This window comes from Heterodontus francisci, chromosome 7 (genome assembly GCF_036365525.1).
Source record: "Heterodontus francisci isolate sHetFra1 chromosome 7, sHetFra1.hap1, whole genome shotgun sequence".
NCBI lineage: Eukaryota > Metazoa > Chordata > Chondrichthyes > Heterodontiformes > Heterodontidae > Heterodontus > Heterodontus francisci.
The window spans coordinates 80,860,107-80,882,582 of record NC_090377.1 but is presented as its reverse complement, the minus strand read 5'-3'; the positions used below and the strand labels follow the sequence as shown (position 1 = coordinate 80,882,582).

The following is a 22,476-nucleotide window of genomic DNA, read 5'->3' as shown; positions in this document are numbered from 1 at the left end:
GCCTCAAAGATTCACTAAGTGCCAGTATCTGAGCTGGTGGCTGTGACTGTCTGATTGAGTGATGATGCTTTTTGCTCCTCAGTCTGCGCTCTCTCTAGGCCTTCAGCCTCTTGCACCACTCTCTGGCCACGCGGAAGTTTCTGGGTATCAGAAGGCATAAATGCACAAGGGAAGGGCTGGGATGAGGGAACAGAGGGGTGATACGGTTATACCGTATCGTTATACCATCTGCAGCTTGTGCATCATAATAGATTGTGGAAGAAGGATGAGGTGGGCTTCAAGAAGGTGCATTATGCAGGACATACCATCATCCTCAATGGTTTCAGCACCATTTCCTCCAAGGGGATCAACACATGCAGCCATGCCTGCCCCCACCCTCACCGGTTAGCTGCTGCTTTCATCTATTTTAGCTATCTTGTCCTACAAAGGAGAGGGAAGTGTGTCAGTGAGTGTGGTGACATGTGTTTGGGTGATGTGCCTGCAGCAGTTGAATAGCTGCAGTGTGTGCAAGCTGTGGCAGTGCAAAGTGTGTGAGGGTGAGGTGAAGCATGTGAATGTGAGATTTGCGTCATGGTTGATATTGACAGTTGGTAGGTGAGTGAAGGGTATTCAGTGAATGAAGCTAGTGGTGTAGTTGTTAGGATATGGTATGGAAGGATGCATTCACTGACCTTGGCAACCTGTGTGAGGTCTTTAAACTCTTGTGGCACTGCATCCAGATTCTTAGGGCTAGACTGGTGGCTTTGTCCACCATGGCCGCCTGCTCCCCACTGCCTTCTCTACACTTGTCTGGAGGGCCTCCTGGCTTCCTGGGGGAAGAAAACCTCTCTCCTCCTGTCATACTTTTAGCATGGCATCCCAAAAACCTTGGGGTTGCTCTCCAGCCTGTTGTGACATTTCTGTTGAGCCCTCCAGGTCTTCCACTGCTCTGCAACCAGTTTCAGCCCCTGATGCAGCCAGCATGTACTTCGTTTTTAACAGGTACAGTCTGGCTTTAAGTAATGCAGGCGAGCTTTAAGTGGAATAAAAGCAAAACACTGCAGATGCTGGAAATCTGAAATAAAACCAGAAAGTGCTGGAAATACTCAGCAGATCTGGCAGCATCTGTGGAGAGAGAAGCAAAGTTAACATTTCAGGTCAGTGACCTTTCATCAGAACTGGCAAATGTTAAAAATGTAATAGGTTTTCCCGTCGGAGAGAAGAGCAGAACTTCCTCGAGGCAGGCATTCCTGAAACAGAAGTGGCAGTGAATCAAACACTAAAATAAAAGCAAAATATGGCAGATGCTGGAAATCTGAAATAAAACCAAAAAATGCCTATCTTGAAGAATAATTCCCAATAAATAATTATTTTCCAAAAAAAAAGCAGGAATTGCTTTGTTGGGGTCTAGCTATTTCCCCAAAAGCTCCTTTAAACTGTGGTATTTGGAGCTAAACAGAGTGGTGGAAGCTCCCTTTAAACATCATGTAAAATTCAATTTCAATGTAATTTTTTTTTCTTCTGCTCAGTGTCAATAATGCAATACCTGGGACCATTTAAGAAATAGAAAGCTGCTATAATTTGGAAGTAGCAGGATTGGTACCTTGGATGAAATGAAAAAGACTGCAGAACCACCTTCATGTGAACTTGTGATTCTGTATGTTATAGCTACTGATCACCATTGAGTTATCTGTGGGCAGAATCAAGTGGAGACAATGTACTTCGCGTGGCAAGGAAGCGCAAGTCAACCTATACTGCTTTTGTGCACTTCAGTTAGAGCAGGGGTGTTCAAACTTTTCGCGTCGGGGGCCGCATTACAATTTTTGTCCTACATAGTGGGTCGGTGAGAACATTTCAGAAAGATAAAGGCATTGAAAATCTATCTTACTATCAAAACAACAAAAAATGTACATTTTTGTGAAGAAGCTTTAAATGAAAAGACTAATTTATTGACTTACTTTCTCATCACAATGTTGAACACTGATTTAGTGACATACTTGGCATTGTTTTTACTTGCATAAGTACTCAGTCTCTGCCCACGCACTTAATGTAGTGATGTGGAGTATTCCAGATAGATGTCCATCTGTCAGGAGTGATCTTGATCACTTTCTCCCCTCTCTCCCCCTCTATCTCTCTCTCTCCCCCCTCTCTCTATCTCTCTCTTCACCCCTCTTTGTCTCTCTCTTTCTCCCTCTCTGTCTCTCTTCTCCCCACGGTGTGTCTCTCTTCCACCGCTCTGTCTCCCCCCACCTCCCCACTCCCCACTGCCTGCTCTCCACATCCGCTCCTCACCCTCTGCTCTCCACTCATCGTTGCCTGCTCCTCGCTCTCCGCTCATTGCTGCCCACTCCTCGCTCTCTGCTCCTCGCTCTCCACTGCCCACTCCATGCTCTCCACTGCCTGCTCCTCTCCACTCCCCACTGCCCGCTCCTCACTCTCCACTGCCCGCTCCTAGCTCCTCGCTCTCCGCTGCCCACTCCTCACTCTCCACTGCCCGCTCCTCACTCTCCACTGCCCGCTCCTAGCTCCTCGCTCTCCGCTGCCCACTCCTCACTCTCCGCTGCCCACTCCTCACTCTCCACTGTCCACTCCTTGCTCTCCGCTCCCTGGGCCTCGCTCTCCGCTGCCCGTGCCTCGCTCTCCGCTGCCCACTCCTAGCTCCTCGCTCTCCGCTGCCCACTCCTCACTCTCCACTGCCCACTCCTCACTCTCCACTGTCCACTCCTTGCTCTCTGCTGCCCGTGCCTCGCTCTCCGCTGCCCGTGCCTCGCTCTCCGCTGCCCGTGCCTCGCTCTCCGCTGCCCGTGCCTCGCTCTCCGCTGCCCGTGCCTCGCTCTCCGCTGCCCGTGCCTCGCTCTCCGCTGCCCGTGCCTCGCTCTCCGCTGCCCGTGCCTCGCTCTCTGCTGCCCGTGCCTCGCTCTCCGCTGCCCACGCCTCGCTCTCCACCCCCCATAAACGTGCATTGTACAGGCAGGCTGTGAACCCCGCCTCTCAGCTGTGCACAGACATATTGTGTGGAAGCAAGGTCCTAACAAACCTAAGGTTGCCCGCCGAGGTGCCTGACATTCCAGCAGTCTACATCTGCAGACCAGATGGAAACCTTTGGAGGGCTGGAATGTGGCCCATGAGCCATATGTTGCACAACTATGAGTATCATGACGAAAACCTGACAGAGGGATGTATGTCCAGTTCAGGTGGAGAATAATGTGTAATGCAGAGAATCTACAGAGAAACAGAAAAGCAGAGGGTTTAAACTAACTTGGCAGGAATGTGGGAACCAGGAGGAAATATCAGAGAGGAATAACAATGTGCACCGAATACTCGGAGAGATAGATAGCACTAGAGAAGGGTTATTAGGTAAGTTATTAGGTGGGGTCAGAGTAAGGGGGAAAGTAACAAAATCTAAATCAGGGTTAATGTGCATGTATGTGAATGCATGAAGTGTGGTAAATAAGATTGATGAGACGCAGGCGCAGATATTCTTGGGAATGAGGTGGGCCAAGTGGATCCAATATCAGTAGGAGAACATATAGGGGACAATGATCATAGTATCATAAGGTTTAGGTTGGTTATGGAACAGAACAAAACAATTTAGAGTAAGAATAATTAACTGGGAGAAAGCCAACTTCAATGGGGTAAGAGTGGAGCTGGGCTGAATAAATTGGAATCAAAGATGGACAAGAAAAACAGCGTCTGAACAATTGGCTGAGTGACAGGAAACAAAGAGTAGTGGTTAATGGATGTTTTTCGGGCTGGAGGAAAGTTTGTAGTGAAGTTCCCCAGGAGTCAGTGATGAGACCATTGCCCTTCCTTAACAATATATGAATGACCTAGACCTTTGTGTGCAGGGCACAATTTCAAATTTGTGGATGATATGAAACTGGGAACAATTGTGAACTATGAGGAGGATAGTGTAGAACCTCAAAGGGACATAGACAAGTCGGTGGCATGGGTGGACAAGTGGCAGATGAAGTTCAATGCAGAGAAATGTGAAGTGATTCATTTTGGTCGGAAGAACATGGAGAGGCAATATAAAATAAAGGGTACAATTCTAAAGGGGGTGCAGGAGCAGAGGGACCTGGGTGTATATGTACATAAATAATTGAAGGTAGCAGGACAGGTTGAGAGAGTGGTTAATAAAGCATACAGTATACTAGGCTTTATTAATAGGGGAATAAAGTATAACAGCAAGGAGGTTATATTGAACATGTATAAGATACTAGTTTGGCCTCAGCTGGAGTATTGTGTCCAGTTCAGGGCGCCGCGTTTTAGGAAAGTGTGAAGGAATTGGACAGAGTGCAGAAAAGATTCACGAGAATGGTTTCAGGGATGAGGAACTTCAGTTGTGAAGATGGATTGGAGAAGTTGCGACTGTTCCTTAGAGAAGGGAAGGCTGAGAGGAGATTTGATAGAGGTATTCAAAATTATGAGGGGTCTGAACAGAGTGGATAGGGAAAAACTGTTCCTACTCGTGAAAGGATTGAGAACGAGGGGGCACAGATTTTAAGTAATTGGCAAAAAAAGCAAAAGTGGCATGAGGAAAAGCATTTTACACAGTGAGTGGTTAAGATCTGGAATGCACTGCCTGAGAGTGTGGTGGAGGCAGGTTCAATCAAGGCTTTCAAAAGGGAATTAGACTGTTATCTGAAAAGGAAGAATATGCCGGGTTATGGGGAGAAGGCGGGGGAATGGCATTAGGTGAATTGCTCATTCGGAGAGCTGGTGCGGACACGATGGGCCAAATGGCCTCCTACTGTGTTGTAACTATTTAGTGATTCTGTGAAAATGAATTAAGAATGTGTGGGTTACTGGGGCGATGGAGATAGTGAATAACTAAAGTTTCACCTTTTCTTTCAGAAAAGGAAAAAAATTACTATTTAATACTATATGCAGATCCCTTTTTCATTGTGAACTAAATGATTTATAGCCAACGTTCTACAATTTTAAAGTTCTTTCTTTAAATTATTTGTGTTTCAACAGGTCTCATATATGTAGATGGGGATTGATTGAAGTGAGTCATTAACAGTAGTAGGTTTACACTGATATTGCAGGCTAAGAGTTTGTTGCAAATATCAGCAGAAAGACTTACTAGTAGATAAATGACTAAGTAAGCCTTTCTCTTGGATGCGATGAAGTCTCCTATATTTTATTTATCAATATAGCATGTGTGCTACAATTATGTATAATCTGGGCTGATGAATGCCAACTGCAGTATTAACATGGACAACAGATTAGCGTTTTCTTGTCGTTTTATACCTAATTGTCCAACAACTGGATTTTTGTATAAATTAAAGCAATACACTGATCAACGCTTTACACATTGGATATTACAACTGACAATGCTGCTGCATATGTGTAGTTAATTTCTTTTTCACCAAGAAGTAATTTAGTAATTTAAAACTAATCAATTGTGATCCTAATGCTGCAGACCTCTTTTCTCAGAGAAGATATCTATTCACAACCAAAAAGACTTTGTTTTGTGTTCCCTTGTTTGTGCAATCTGTGTCTACTGTTTTCATGGCTTGCTTCACTATTGCCAACACAGTGAGCTGTATCCAAGATGGCTAATTGGAATGAAACAACCATGTGTTTTAGATACATCTTTGTATGTACCAGCCAAATTTTTCTCATACAAAGTATATTTTTACCAGTAGCACTGTGGTCGACACAGTCACTCTGTATCGTTGCATTAGTGGCATGCTTCCTGTAAGTTTCTTTTGTTTGAGGAGAATGATGTTATTAACTAGATGAGTTAATACATATCTTTCAATAGAGGCACCTACTTAGCATTTTAATTGCTTAAAATATCGCTAGTGATTTTCTGGCATAGGCTGTTTGTGGCTGGTGCCTATTATTGAAAGTTTTTCTGTATTATCGCCCATAAAGTTAGTGAAAGTATGAGAAATGAGCCTGATTGCACGGTTCATTTGTTCTCCTTTGTAGAGCCAAGCCGAGGCGCACTACAAAGGCAGTAAACATGCCAAGAAGCTCAAAGCACTGGAGGCCACGAAAAATAAGCAGAAAACTGCTCCTACCAAGGACAGCACAAAGGCCATCACCTCCTCCACCACAACCACTGCAATCACTCCCAACAGCTCTGAAAAAACAGGTTAAAAGAAACTTTTGTTCTTCTCATTCATGTTATTTCTTTATTTGTGTCGTATGTTTGCATGATACTGCTTATTTCTGCTTTTATTGCTACATGTTTTATTAATGCTGTTTGCTTGATCACAATGAATGGCTGACTAATTATTTAATAATGATGGAACAAATGGCATTTTAAATACGACCGTAATTAATTGCAACTGTAATTTGTTCCATTGAGTCAACTGGTTTGGCTTTATTCAATAAACTATTTTTGTTCTATTGAAATGGCAAATTATACCTCAGGCTACATTTCAAAGACATTGTGGTTCTTTGCACAATATATCAAGGTAGCTCCACTTTTTGCTTCTTTTTCCAGTCACTCATGCTGGACAAAGCAATCTATTAGAGAATCAGAGATGAAGCCTATCCAAAGTCTGGAGTGTTGCAAAATATGTCAGGAATGTTCATTGCCCTCTGTGGTATTGGAGTGGTTCCTTAAACAAACTAAGGGTAATTTTACAAGACATTGTGGTAGCACAAACTTTGAATGAGGGCCAGCTGATCTAACGTAGTTCATTGAAAAATCGTATTTAATATGAGTAAATATGTCTAGTTTCAATCAGTTTAATGTGGCACAGTTGTGATATATTATTTGCATGGATCTGCTAAAAAAAATTCCTGAATGATGTATCAAATGTGCTTAATTGTTATATTGAAAAAACAAGCAAATTAAAAAATAAATTCTGAAGTTAATGTAACAATTTATACTTTCAGAACTTTGTTTTTTACTTTTTCAATTCAATTTATCAACAGTTGCATTCTTACAATCTGCAACTAGGAAAATAACTTGCAAATTTTAATTAACAATGGCATGTTTAAAAAGTTAAAACTATACAGTCAGCTTTTTAATGTTATTCTTTAAACCCCCTTCCGCTGATAGTGTTTTACAAGAATTCTCGAGCACAGTATTCTGTTACACTTACTTCTGCCTGATGAGGTTTCTAGCTTAGATTCTCAGAATAGCTGGTGGATAACTGAATATTTCTAGCAGCAACTCTAACTTATTATTCAGCAAAGAGATTCTACAAGGAATTAATAATTACAATGTTTGAAAATTCCATTGTGATTGTACTTTCTGATATCTTTAATTACAAAGATGCAAGATGAGAATATTATTAACCCAGTGAATGAAGTGCAGTTTTAATTTGATTGTCTTCCTTATTTTGTTTTTGCTGATAGTTTATTATTTTGCACTTCACAGAATACCAATTTTCTTGAACAAATTATTATCCTAAATAGGAAATAAGGCAGTTCTTTAGTGATTCTTTCTACATTCTATGGAGGATAATGGTGATGCTAAGCCCCAGATGCCCACAGATGTTATTATCACAAAATTATACACAGATGAGAGAGGTCATTTGACCCAATTACCTTATCCTTCTGTAGAAACCTACTTTTCTTCCCTCCTTCCATCACACTGTCTAATTGCCTTTTGAATTAATCATTTTTTTTTGCTCTCCTCCTGTAAGAAAGAAAAAAGTATGTTAGTGATGGTCTTGTGAGCTGTTTTGAGATTGTGCTTAAGATGATTGAATAGCGTTGATGTTGGGTACACGATGTGAACTGTGGAGAAGTGAGGGATGCCATAGTGGTGCAAGTAGGATATACAGAATGTGTGAGTAGGAGGAGAGGGAGGTGGAGTGAAGTGTGATGCAGTGATTGTTGGAGAGTGAAGAGAAGTGGGTGGAGAAATGTTATTCATATAATGGCTGCAGGTGTGAGGAGAGTCTAATTGAACATAGGACAAGTAATAGGAGCTGGAGTAAATCATATGGCCCATCGAACCTGCTTCATTCAATATGATCATGCCTGAATTTCTGCCTCGACTCTATTTTCCTGCCCACTCCCCATATGCCTTGATTCCCTGAGAGACCAAGAATCAGTCTATCCCAGCCTTAAAAATACTCAACAATGGAGCATCCACAACCCTCTGGGGTAGAGAATTCCGAACATTCACAGCCATTTGAGTGAAGGGGATTTTCCTCATCTCAGTACTAAATGATTGATCCCTTATCCTGAGATTGTGCCCCCGTGTTCTAGATGTCCCAGCTACGGGAAACAACCTCTCAGTGTCTACCCTGTCAAGCCCCTTCAGAATCTTGTATGTTTCAATGAGATCACCTCTCATTCTTCTAAACTCCAGAGAGTATAGGCCCAAATTACTCAGCCTGTCATAGGACAAACCTCTCATCTCAGTAACCAATCTAATAAATCTTTGCTCTATGTCCAATGCAAGAATATTATTACAACCAGGTGAGAAAGGTGTCTAGGGATCCCTTTTAGCCTTCACCTGGTCTTACTCTAACAGGATTTTATTTTTTAAACACTGTGTTTTGAGCTCCCCCTTGGTGAATCCTTGTTCACCGCTTTCCAATTATAAGGCAAAGAAATGAGCACAAAGATGCTTTCTTAGGTTTAAAGAAGAAAAGTGAAATTTAGTAAAACTTAAACTCAAATTTGGTTAATGCCTACGGATACACGCCGTGCGCACATTGGCATGCACACCGCGATACTCGTGCAAATAAAGACAGAAAAGAGCAGAAGAAAAATAAAGTAGAGGTTTGAGGCAATCTCTGAAGAGGGGTTTTTGTTACTGTGCTTCGAGGTTGCTGTAGTCCTTGCTTGTAAATAGATCTTGCTTTTCATTGGGGCCCAGTATTCTTCTTAAACCTTGTTCACTGTAGGAGACTTTTCTCTTTCGGGGTTCATATGTTTTTAATTGAATCCGAAGCTGGTGAGAACGAGATGAGAGCAAACAGGAGAGAGGTCATTTCCAGTCCAGGAGAGAGGTCATTTCCAGTCCAGGAGCAAACAGGAGAGAGGTCATTTCCAGTCCAGGAGCAAACAGCTTTCTGTCTTCAAACACTGTTTCTCCAATTTAAAACTCCCCTAGTTGGCCAGCAGGTAGTCACATGACTGACTGGTTTGACCAGGTCTCTTCTGTGTATTGGGAGCATCTTAGCAGTCAACCTGGAATGCTAGCTTTTCCACCTTCAATCTGAAGTCCATTGTGCATTAAATTGGAGCAGGGAGTGGCCCCTTTGTTCTTTCCAAGTACTGTCTGTTACTATTCAAATGTTCTTCCAGTCAAGGGTCTGGTGTTTTTTTTAAAGCAAGTTCTTTCTTTACTCCAGTAACAATTTAAAAATCAATGTTCATGTAGCGAAATTAATGTGCCTGATTCTTGGCAGGTGTGGGCCTGCATGACACCTCCACACCCAGGGGAATGAAATGCTATTTGAAAAACAACAGCGCATTTCATTAAAAGGATTGAGAGAAATATAAGTTGCAAAAAGAAAAAACATGCAGTTCTCTCATTCATTTCCATTCATAACTCTTAATGCTGTCTAAAATTGTCTTTTCTGGGTGCCAGGGCTGCTTTAATTTCCTCTTTTTAGCATCCCAGTAACCATGTGGCTCTTTGGGTAAGCTTTTCTTCATTTTGACCATTGCCATGAAGGGTTTGTTCCTATTGAGGTAATGTATTTTTCCAGGAGAGTTAGTGGGTGGGTCTATCCTGAACTCTCTTTCAGTGCTTTGCTGAGTCATGCTTCAGGTGGTTCCCTTTTTCTCTGACTGTGAGGGAGTATTCTGTTAATCTCTCCTTTGGTTTCTGGAACACTCCTACCTACAGACTTGACTGCACTCTCCTGTGGCACTTCGGCTAGGTGAATCATCACCTTCACAGTTTCTATGCCCCCTAGAGGTCTCTCTTTGTCTCTGCAGGTTCCTATAAATACAGTTAGCAACTCTGGTGGGGTGCTTCTAGAGTCTGCATTTACATTGGAGGATGTGGGGTCTAACATTTCAAATTTTTCAGAGTTGGCTGACCAGACAGTAGGGGTCTTCATCCAGGATTCCTCCCGGGCTTCCTTTAATCTGCCCTCTTGGTCACTTTTTCCCCTTCTCTTTTGCCAGCCTTCTGCCTGCCTGTCCCCTTTTATTCTCAGTGGGTTTCCCTTGCAGTTCACCAGCCCTTTGCTGGAGGTTCCTCCTAACACCGGTACAGGACTTAGGGATGCAGGTTTCACTGTAGGTTCGGGTTTCCCCTCAACCTGGCACATGTGGCAACTCCTGCAGTACTCCACCACATTTATGTGGAGTTTGGGCCTGTCAAACTGCTGTCTTATGCGGGCTTTGGTCTTTTGTAGACTAGCATGTACAGCCACTGTAGTCTCATGGGCCCTTAATATTTCTCCCCGGTACCTCTGTGGCACCACTAACTAGTGAACTACTATCCACTCCTTGCCCTCAGGTCTGTGAGGAGAAATCCATTTCCTCATCAGTGCCTCATTCTTTAAATCGTAGCAATCAAGGACTCCCCCTGCTTCACTTTAAACCTGTACTAACTCTCGCAATACTGCGTCGGCTCGCTGAGCCTCAGCCAGGGAAAATCCATTTAATTCATTCCCTGGGGTCTCCTAACTTTCCTAACTGGGGTCTCGGACAGGCAGACCTCATGGTCATCTGCCTGCAGTGCCAATGCAGTCTCCTCTCGGGGAGCTGGTTTGATCATGGCTTGACCCACTACACATTCAGGGACACTGCAGGGGGCCGTCTCCTGCCACTGCCCTGTCTCTCTGACCACCTGCGGTCTTTCTTTCACTATTGGGTGGGCTACTACCTTCACCCCGGCAGATCATTACCTCGGAGCAGGTCACCCCGTCCGCAGGCAAACTCGGGACAATCCCTACAGTCACCGGTCCCGAAACTAGGTCGCACTCCAGGTGCACCCGGCATACAGCTACAGGCATACACTGCCCTCCAATACCATTCACCATCATTTTGGTGTTTACTGCACTCTCTGGGGGAATGGTCAGGCCTTTTCCCAGTAAAAAAAGATCTAGTGGCCCCTGAGAATCACTGTGGGCTTGCTTGCCCTGCTCAAAGGGTATGAGGTTACTTTCCCTTCAGACACGAAACCCTGATAACCTTCAGGAATCTTATTAACTTTTCCTGCACTGGTCATAGTAAGCTTCCTGGGTTGCATTCTTACTGCAGTTAAAGCCACAGCTTGTTCTGTGCTTTCCATCAGGGTCCTGTCTTCACTGAGTGGATGTGCCCTAATTAACCCTACCAGTTTTCCCTTTAGTTTCCAGCAGTCAGTTTTTAAATGCCCTGCCTTATTACAATAGAAGCACACAGGTCTCCGGGTCTCACTTTTGCTCACAGCACCTTCCTTTTTCGCTGGAGGAGTGCCCACTGTGTCTCCTACTTTCCTTTCTCTTCCAGGACTGCCTGAGCGGATATCACCATCCCACCCTTTGCCCTTTTCGGATTTGTGGGGGTGATTAGGAAAGGTTCTCATCGACCAGAACACCCGCTTGCCGGGCTCCCTGAACCCGCGGCTTTTCTACATGGGTCTATATTGAGAGTGGAAGAGAGTGTTTAAATCCCTCTAACAGAATTACTTCTCTGAGAGTCCCATAGCTGAGTTGTATTTTAAGAGCCCTCGCCCACTGGTCAAGAGCCAGCTGCTTACTTCTTTCAAACTCCAGATAAGTTTGATTAGCTTGCTTTTTGAGGGTTCTAAACTTTTGATGATAGGCTTCGGGTACTAATTCATATGCTCCAAGGATAGCATTTTTGGTCAGTTCATAATTTGATGAACTCTCATCTGGCAACAGGGAATAAACCTCAAGGGCTTTTCCAGTTAGCTTGCTTTGCAGTAAAAGAGACCAGGTCTCAGCTGGCCATTTTAGCTGCCTTGCCAGTTTCTCAAAAGACACTAAGTATGCTTCCATATCTTCCTCATTGAATTTTGGAATTAATTAAGTGAGTTTTAGCAATTTTGTACCCAGCCCTGAATTCTGCTCCTCAATATCGGCCATGCTTTCACTGGAGTTACTCTGTCAACCCCCCGTTAACTCAAGCTGCTTCAACTCTCTCTCTCTTCACATTCTTTCTGGAATATTCTTTCTTTCTCTCTCTCTCTCTCTCTCCTGCCTTTCATTCTCTTCACATTCCTTTTCAAAGGCTCTTTCTTTCTCCCTCTCCTGCCTCTCTCTCTCTTTCCCTGTCTTCTAATTCAAGTTTCCTTTGTTCCAATTGTACCTTTGCTGGCAGTACCCTGTCTGGGTCTACTTCTAACACTGCTTCTGCTTCTTCAGATTCAAGGGAAAAATGGTTGGCCACAAGACTTAGGAATTCAGACTTCCTAGCCTTGCCATGTACAGTGATCCCACACTGTTCAGCCACTTTTCTCAACTCCTCCATAGTCAGTGCTTTTAGCTTATGCAAAGTTACTTCACCCTGGCTTGGAGAGCTACTCGCTTCAGTTGCAGACATGTTAGCATTCAATCACACACAACCGCAAGAAACCTGTAATGATCTTGCTCTTTTTTTGATTGGGAACAATTTGGCTTCCCACTTCCAATTTCTCTTGTTTGTCTGTGGGTAAAATCCCGGATGCTAGCACCCAAATTTCTGTTACGAACAGGTGAGAAAGGTGTCCAGGGGTCTTTCTCAGCCTGCACCTGGTCTTATTGTAACAGGGTTTTGTTTTCAAACACACTGTGTTTTGAGCTCCCCCTTGGTGAATGCTTGTTCACCGCTTTCCAATTATAAGGCAAAGATATGAGCACAAACAGGCTTTCTGAGGTTTAAAGAAGAAAAGTGACATTTATTTAAACTTAAACTCTAATTCGGTTAATGCCTACGGATACATGCCATGCCCACGCTAGCATGCATACGTGATGCGCACATTCAAATAGAGACAGAAAAGAGCAGAAGAAGAATAAAGTAGAAGTTTGAGGCAATCTCTGAAGAGGAGTTTTTGTTACTGTGCTTCGAGCTCGCTGTAGTCCTTGCTTGTAGGTAGATCTTGCTTTTCTTTGGGGCCCAGTATTTTTCTTAAACCTTGTTCACTGTAGGAGACTTTTCTCTCTCGGGGCTCATATGTCTTCAAAGGATTCCGTAGTTGGTGAGAACGAGATGAGAGCAAACAGGAGAGATGTTCTCAGCCCAGGAGCAAACAGCTTTCTGTCTTCAAACACTGTTTCTCCAATTTAAAACTTCCCTAGTTGGCCAGCAGGTGGTCATGTGACTGACTGGTTTGACCAGGTCTCTTCTGTGTATTGGGGGCATCTTAGCAGTCAACCTGGAATGCTAGCTTCTCCACCTTCAACGTCTGGTAATAAAAAGTCCATTGTGGATTAAATTGGAGCAGCGAGCCCCTTTGTCCTTTCCAAGTACTGTCTGTTACTATGCAAATATCCTTCCAGTCAAGGATCTGGTGTTTTTTAAAAAGCAAATTCTTTCTTTACTCCAGTAACAGTTTAAAAATCAATGCTCATGTGGTGAAATTAATGTGCTTGATTCTTGGCAGCTGAGGGCCTGCATGACAATATCCTCCCTTAAATATGGATACCAGAACTGCACACTCCAGATGTTGTCTCCCCAAAGCCCTGTACAATTGTCGCAAGACTTTCTTATTCTTGTATTCCAATCACCTTGCAATGAAGGCCAACATGCTGTTTACCTTCTTAATTGCTTGCTGTACCTGCATGCTGATTTTCTGTGTTCCTTGTACGAGTATACCTGAATCCCTCTGAACACCAACATTTACAAGTTTCATACCTTAAAAAAAAATACTGCTTTTCTGTTCTTACTACCAAAGTGAATAACCTCACACCTTCCCACATTATACCCAATCTGCCATCTTGTTGCCCATCCATGTAACCTGTCTATATCTCTTTGCAGCCTCTTTGTGTCTTCCTCACAGCTGACACCCCACCCAGCTTTGTATCATCAGCAAACTTAGATACATTACTCTTGGTCTCTTCATCAAAGTCATTAATATGGATGGTAAATAGCTGCGGCCCCAGTGCTGATCCTTGTGGCACGCCGTTGGTTACAGCCTGCCAACTTGAAAATGCCTCATTTATCCCTACTCTTTGCTTCCTGTCTGTTAACCAATCCTCTATCTGTGCTAACACATTACCCCCAACTCCATCTGCCCTTGTCTTGTGTATTAACATTGCGTGTGCCACCTTATCGAATGCCTTTTGGAAATCCAAGTATACTACATCTACTGGTTCCCCTTTATTGACCCCACGAGTTACATCACCAAAAATTCGAATAAATTTGTCAAGCATGATTTCCCTTTCATAAAGCCATGTTGATTTGTCTGATCATACTATGATTTTCTAAGTGCATTGTTGAGACTTTGTTAATAAGTGGCGCAGTGGTTAGCACCGCAGCCTCACAGCTCCAGGGACCCGGGTTCGATTCTGGGTACTGCCTGTGTGGAGTTTGCAAGTTCTCCCTGTGTCTGCGTGGGTTTCCTCCGGGTGCTCCGGTTTCCTCCCACATGCCAAAGACTTGCAGGTTGATAGGTTAATTGGCCATTATAAAATTGCCCCTAGTATAGGTAGGTGGTAGGGAAATAGAGGGACAGGTGGGGATGTAGTAGGAATGTGTAGGATTAGTATAAATGGGTGGTTGATGGTCGGCACAGACTCGGTGGGCCGAAGGGCCTGTTTCAGTGCTGTATCTCTAAACTAAACTAAAAAAGATTCCAGCGGTCAGAGTTAGGATTCTTACCTTTAAAACTCTTTTGAGGTCATGAAATGTATTTTTGGCATTCAGTCATACCCTGGGAGCTAAATTTCGTGAACTGATCTCCTCAATCACCTCTTCCCACTCCTGCTGAAGAGCTTTCTGCCCCACCGTCTCCTCCCTCACATCCACCACCCACCCCCCGCTCCAAAAAAGGTGGGGATTGGGGAGGCTCTTCTTCATCCTGCCCACTGCCTGGACCAGAGCCTTCGACATTGCATTGGAGAATTGGGTTGTCCTCTCTGAACAGCTTGCAGCCATTTTGCACCTTTCTGAGCCTTCCTGCTGTCAGCAGCCACAGTGCTCCTTTACGAGAACACGGCTGCCTTTAAGTGGTGTCAGAGATGCCAGATTTGTTTCCTACCCGCTCCCCTCCCCCCACACCCCAAGGCGTGTAGCCAATAGACAGCATGCATCCACAACACACGATAATTAGAGCCCACTACAAATTTTACATGGTCCCTACACCCATATGTACAGGCACATACAGCTTGTGTGTCTCGCTTAAATTGAATTTGTTTTATATATATATTTGTTCATGGGATGTGAGCATTGCAGGCAAGGCCAGCATTTTATTGCCAATCCCTGATTGGCCTTGAGAAAGTGGTGGTGAACTACCTTCTTGAACTGCTGCAGTCATGTGGTATAGGTATACCTGGAGTGCAGTTAGGAAGGGAGTTCCAGGTTTTTGACCCAGCGACAGTGAAGGAACAGCGATATAGTTCCAAGTCAGGATGGTTTTCCCCTGTTGTTGGTTCGCTCACCACCTGCCTCGGGCCCAGTCTGACAGGTATGTCCTTCAGGATTCGACCAGCTCAGTCAGTAGTGGTGCTACCGAGCCACTTTTGGTGATGGACATTGAACTTCCCCACCCAGAGTACATTCTGTGCCCTTACTACCCTCATACTTCTTCCAAGTAGTGCTCTGATTGGAGGAGTAGTGACTCATCTGCTGAGGGACGACGGTAGATGGTAATCAGCAGGGGTTTCCTTTCCTATGTTTAACCTGATGCCATGAGATTTCATGGGGTCTGTAGTCAATGTTGAGGACTTCTAGGGCAACTTCCTCTTGACTGTATACCACTGTGCCATCGCCTCTGGGATGGCGATGGAGGAGTCTGGGACATTGGCTGTAAAGTATGATTCTGAGAGTATGACTGTTAGGCTGTTGCTTGACTAGTCTGTAGGACAGCTGTCCCAATTTTGACACAAGTCCCCAGATGTTACTGAGGAAGATTTTGCAGGTGTGCTTTTGTCAATTCTGGTGCCGAGATCGATGCCAGATGCTCTGTCCGATTTTATTCTCTACTCAACTTTTCTGTAGTGGTTTGATGCAACTGAATGGCTTTCTAAGCCATTTCAGAGGGTAGTTAAGAGTCAACCACATCTGGGTCTGGAATCACACATAGCCCAGTAAGGACGGCAGATTTCCTTTCATGAAGGATGTTAATGAATCAGTTGGGTTTTATGACAATCTGGTAGCTTCATGATCGTGATTAGTGATACTAGTTTTTTAGCGCTGATTTATTAATGAATTGAATTAAAATTCCCCCCATTGCAATGGTGGGATTTGAACTCTTATCTCTGGAGCATTAGTCTGGGGCTCAGCTAATATTACCACAATGCTACAATTCCCATTTCTAGGCCAATCAATCAACTACCACTCTCTTATTTCTTTCAATCTCTTTCCGAGCTAGTTTAAAGTTATTCTTTGAGAAGTATGTTAGTATTTTTTCTACCAATGTTCTGGACCTTGTACCTGTATTGAATTTGATCTGACATTTTTGTAATTTCCAGCTGCTTCCTTAGAGTCTATTATCGCTTGCATCAGTTTAGTGTTAATTGCAAATCTGATCACTTTACTCTATTTTTCTGAATCCAGGTCATTTATGTAAATCAGGGGCATCAGCAGCAATCCCTTGGGCAATTCTTTTTCCTAGCCTAACCTTATTTCCCTAACTAAAACATACTGCATCCTTTCAGAGATGTGAAAACTGTTAATCAGTATCTTTGAAGAGTTGTGGGTTTGGAATGTAAGGTGCAGGAACTTACAGAGGAAAAGAGAGTGAGTCAATTTTTGAGGGCAAGTGGATTCAGAAAGTGAATCATTTCTAGTAAGTGATTTGGCCAGGTTAGCATCAGAATACAAGAAAATCTAAGGGATTGGAGCTGGAGATCAGTACAGTCAGGAAGAGAACTGTCATGCAGAGAGATAAGTGTTGAAGGAAGTCAAGGAAATGGGGATACTGGATGAGCTAAGGTTCGTAAAAGTAGCAAGAAAGATAGGAAACCCTATGAGATCACTTAATTTATATTAGTGAGAAGTTATCAGGTACTGTCCAACACTACAGAGTATAATAAAGTCTCAGAAGTAAAAATTAGTTCAGAAAACCAAAGACGAAAGCCCGTATGAAGGCACAAGTTGCATATTAACAGGTGATTATTTGTTTCAGAAAATAGACCATGTGCATTGTGAAGACAATATTTACTGGATGATGAGCTGTCTACCTTAGACTAGAGCAGTACATATTGACGAAAGGTTAGAAAGGATACTCCAGGGTTCAGATAGGGTTAAATGGCATACAGAGAAATAACGTAGGTTACCTCATATTATTCTCCTGCTCCTCTTTATAGTTCACATCAAGAATGGCATTACAGTCTCCAAATAACATGTCAACTGCACCCTCTCAGTCAGAGAATGGTGATCCAAAGAGAAGGGAGGAAAGAAAGGAGAGGTCAGAATAATTCTTAGGGGTTTTCATAAAACAGGAAATTGAAACGGTCCTTCAGGCAAAGAGATTAGCTGTACTGAAGCAATTGTTACTTTGCACACAAAGAAATGTATAAAACTAATGAGCTCACCACCAATCTAGATATGAAATATTGCTGAATAATAAGAAAAAGTGTACCAGTTCTCTCAACTTTTTAATTATGATGCCAAAGCTGACTTGAAATAAAATTGTATCATTTCCAGTTGTCCTAACAATTCAGTGGTCATTTGCAAGTGTCATCTGATGTTTATTTTAATATCTGAAACTTGCTGTGATTCCAGCAGATAGAACCTACTTTGTGCAATTTTAGATTAAAGTAATGCAATTAACAAAGTTTCCATTTAATATTTATATATATGATGTTCCATGACTCCTTTTCTAATGCACCTAATCTGAAACTAGAAATTACCTGTTAAGTGTCAGGAATCATGTATCCAATGGGATATATTGGAGTCTGTTAGTTTTTCATCCTCTTAAAGCATTTCACCCTTCCTTCCTTCCCTCCCTTTCTTGCTTTCTCTCCAGGTTTAAAGGTCAGGGAAAGAAACAAAGGCCCAATCAGCTAGATATCCTCATCCTTATGTTGCTTCAAGGTTTTTGGGGTTTACAGGAGGAAGGGAAAGGGGAGCAGAGTTGGGCCTGTACCAGCAGTAAGTACAGAGCTGTTGTACTGTTGCAACTGAGGCAGGAGAGGGTGTTCTTGGGCTCCTGCCCAATATACTTAAGCCAAAGTTAATGGGCTCCAAAATAATATGGTGCTATCGGCTGTCCTCAGATTTTCACTGACTGGAGGGTTTGAGGGGGACTAGGGGAAGGCTGGTAGAAACCAAAACAAGATAGTAGGTTAATTTAGGAACACTGACAGGATGTCTGCATGCAAAGGTGTCCTTGTAGCTACTGATCTCCATTAACAGCAAGAAGACCCTGAAATCAGTGGACCAATACGTAGTTGCAGGTTTCTTAGGAGAGCAGCTGCAATAAAATTTTCTGCCGCTTCTGTTGGTGCTCCATTCACATGACAAGAAATGCTTGTACTCCTGAACCTTGGGAGGATGGGTGAATTTCAAGTCCACAACTGATGTCCAGCCAGAGTAGGGGCCAGCCAGAGAAACTAGTCCTCATACTTTTTAAGAACGCCTTCAACTTTCAGACCTGAATTGAATCCATCTGGTACCCAAATGAGATCTTGATTACTCTCTTTCGCTCTCTCCATTCCCCATTTTTGGCGTATCTAATTATCAATCATAGTACAGCTCTCAACATAAATTTACAAGTTAACTGATCCTTTTCTGTATCAGCTCAGCAGTTTTATTTAAAAATAAGACAAGGACAGCAATTATGGATAATGGAATTGTTATCCATGTCCTCTGCCTGAAGTATATTATCAGGGTATTATATCTGATTTTCTGATTTTTCTATTGGATGCAAAGTGAAAAGAATTCTTGACAAGCAGATTATAATAGTCTGCAGGTGCAACACCTCATCTTTGAGTTCACTGTTATCAGTTTATTTAGACATTAATAAAGTACAGAATTTACTTTTTCTACTGTGGAACCATATTCTTATGTATAAAATTAAACCAAAACCTTAAAAAAAAAATTCATCATGAACACACACAAATAACTTGAACCTGATTGCTTGACCTATCATCATAAAAACTAAAAGCCTGTTTTATGCCCTGTGAAAGCCTGACACGATTTAGTTATAAGACTAGGATGGAATTATGACATGAAGCAGTTTCAGATAGCAGCAGTTTTATGTGTTTTCATTGTATGAAGGCGATGTAATCTGTTAAATCACCAAGATCCAAAAACTACAAAATTCTAAATGTTATGCATGAAGAAATCTATACATTTGCGATTGTATTTGATGAGTTTTTTGCAATGAAGTTCCACTTCTGTCTTGTTATGAATGGTGGAAAACTATGTGGATAAAGTTTTAATTCATCATGTAACTGGAGCGGACTTCAAGATATCACAACAGAATAGTATGGCAGAAATTGGCTGCTTTAGACTGCCAGCAATAAGCAGTTCTAAAGAATTAAACTGCATAACAATGAGTGACACAGTGTTACGACCAGGTGAGAAAGAGGTCTAGGGGTTCCCTTTCAGCCTTCACCTGGTCTTACTGTAACAGGGTTTTGTTTTCAAACACACTGGTGAATTCTTGTTCACCGCTTTCCAATTATAAGGCAAAGAAATGAGCACAAACAGGCTTTCTTAGGTTTAAAGAAGGAAAGTGAAACTTATTAATCTTAAACTTAGATTCTAATTCGGTTAACGCCTACAGATACATGCAGCGCCCCACGCTAGCATGCATATGCCATACGCACATGCAAATAGAGACAGAAAAGAACAGAAGAAAAATAAAATGAAAATGTTTGAGGCAATCTCTGAAGAAGGGTTTTAGTTACTGTGCTTCAAGCTCGCTGTACTCCTTGCTTGTAGGTAGATCTTGCTTTTCATTGGGGTCCAGTATTCTTCTTGAACCTTGTTCACTGTAGGAGACTTTTCTCTCTTGGGGTTCATATGTCGTCAATGGATTCCGAAGCTGGTGAGAGAGATGAGAGCAGACAGGAGAGAGATGTTCTCGGTCCAGGAGCAAAGAGCTTTCAGAGTTCTAATTCTCTGTGTCAAGTTCAAAAAAACCCTCCAACAGCCAGTTAGTCATATGACTAAACTGGTCTGACCACGTCTGTTTATGTATTTGGCCATCTTAGCAGTCAGCCTGGAATGCAAGCTCTGCCATCCTCAAAGTCTGGTAATCAAAAGTTCAATGTGTCAGGGCATGGTCTTTTGTCCCTTTGAAGCACAGTCTGTAAATATGCAAATGTATTTCCAGTCAAGGGTCTGTTTTTTTTTAAAAGTTCTTTCTTTACTCAAGTAACAGTTTAAAAATCAATGTTCATGTGGCGAAATTAATGTGCCTCATTCTTGGCAGATGGGGGCCTGCATGACACACAGATACCCAGGTAATTGTCCACAGAATTATGTCACCAAAATATACTTGCCTTTTAACCAAGTGAATCTTTGCAGTTTTAACTGTCTTCTGGAATTGTTCAAGATTAGCAAGTTAAAGGGAGAAGACGCATCTTACAGAAAATGTAATACTTTGCAAAGTATTTCAAAATCAATAATTTTGTCATTTGTTGGAATTTTAAGTATTTTTGCTTAGAAACAATATTGTAAAGAAAAGTTAAAGACAAATATTTACCTTTTTCATTTTTAATTTAGCAAACATTAATTATAGGGAGACTGTGAGGGGGTAGGGTGATTTTCAGTTTACAACTTTTTGTTTTGGTCTCCTAATTTTGTTTGGGATCTGGTACACTTAGTGCCCATGAGAAGCCAGAAATGCTCCCAACACCATTTTGAGTTGACCACTCTTTAGTTGTCCAAGGTGCCAGCTTGAAACTAGTGGATGCCTGATGAGTAAGGATCCTGCGCCTGTTTCAGCACCCTATTTCTATTTCTACTTCCTCCCATTCACCCATTCTAAAACCTGGCTACAAATGCTGGGTGGGAACAGTTGGGAGGGATACTGTACCAGTGTTACTTAAAGGTATCTATAACTACAGTTAGATATGTACCTGGTTAGTAACCGATAGTGGACTTTTAGTGCCTATTTATGGCTCTGTTGGTTACTTTAACTGGTTTAAAACTTTTTGGTTATTTTCTGAAGCTTTCCTTTGGCAAAATGAGTGTGCTTCTCAGCCCGCTATTGTGGCTCGAGGACCAGGAACAACAAATAAGAATGAAGAAACCTGCAGCTGCAAGGTGAAGAGGAAAGGAGGTCTCAGGAAGCTATATGCCATCTGAATTTACAGGACAAGAAAATCATATCTCCAGTTATGAGAGATGCAATGCTCCCAGAGCTCATGTTTACCAGGGAGGCAGCCACAGAGCTGTATCGCCTGCTGTGGTAGCAATTGGAACTCAGCACCAGGTCATATGCTTCAATGTCTGTGGCTCTGCACATCTACACCTCAGGGACATTCCAGGCTACAGTAAGTGAACGGCACACCAACATTAGTCAATTTGTGGTTTGTGCTTGCATCATGCAGATTACAGGTGCATTGCCAAAGCAAACAACTTTACTTCCTTCTCAATGGAAATAGGGCTTTGGGCTTCACTAGAATCACAGGCTTCCCCCAAGGTCAGGGCATAATTGACTGCCGTTACACAGCCTTGCATGCTCCAAATCAGCACACCAGACTATGTATAAACAGGAAGAACTTCCACTCACTGAACATGTAAGTGATGTGTGACAATAGGCAGCAAATTATGCAGGTCTGTGAGTTGTCATGATGTCTTTATACTGTACCAGTCCTTAACCCCCCTTCTCATCCATCAAGTGACAGGCTGGCTATTTTGGAACAAGGGATATTCCCTGAAGACATAGCTTGTGACACCTGTCGGGAACCTGCTCATAGATGCAAAGGTGCGATACAATCGGATCCACACCTCTACCAGAACTCTTATTTAGCAAACCATTGACATCTTGAAATAGAGGTTCCACCAATTGGATCAATCTGGATGCATCCTGTAGTACTGGAAGAATTTCCACATTCACTGCATTTTGCTGCACTTTCCATAACTTTGCCTTGCAAAGGGGAGAAGCCTTGCAGCCATCGGTGGAGAAAGATATGAAGATACAGGAGCAGGAAAAACAACAGGACAGTGAGGATGGCAAGAAAGAGCAAGGACCACCAATCCTGGCATATATGAGAGATCTACACCATTAGATCATCAAGGAATGCTTTTGCTGATTCAACCCTCTGCTCTGCTGCTCTATCCCCAAACTATTTTTCAGCTACATGCTCCTCACCTCTGGACACTCCAAACAAGCAATCACCTGCCTGCTGTCCTGTATTATCACTTCTTGATTTTGTTCTTTGTTGATTTGTTCTCTGACTCCTGCTGACTCCCAGAAACACTCTCTCCCGCTGCCTCCCCACTTTTACCTGTTGGTCTCCAGCACTGTTTCCCCTCAGACTCGCACTTTCTGACTCCAGCTGACCC

General features: G+C 42.8%; 1 protein-coding gene across 7 annotated transcripts in view; it reads left to right on the top strand.

Moving 5' to 3' along the window:
• The window catches only part of znf385b (zinc finger protein 385B), a 325,574-nt gene that overhangs the window by 288,740 nt on the left and 14,358 nt on the right, over positions 1 to 22,476 (top strand). For all 7 annotated transcript variants that reach the window (XM_068035530.1, XM_068035527.1, XM_068035528.1 and 4 more), the window contains one exon: positions 5,923 to 6,088. In XM_068035530.1, the coding sequence (XP_067891631.1) occupies positions 5,923 to 6,088 (166 nt within the window). The remainder of the gene's footprint in view (positions 1 to 5,922; positions 6,089 to 22,476) is intronic.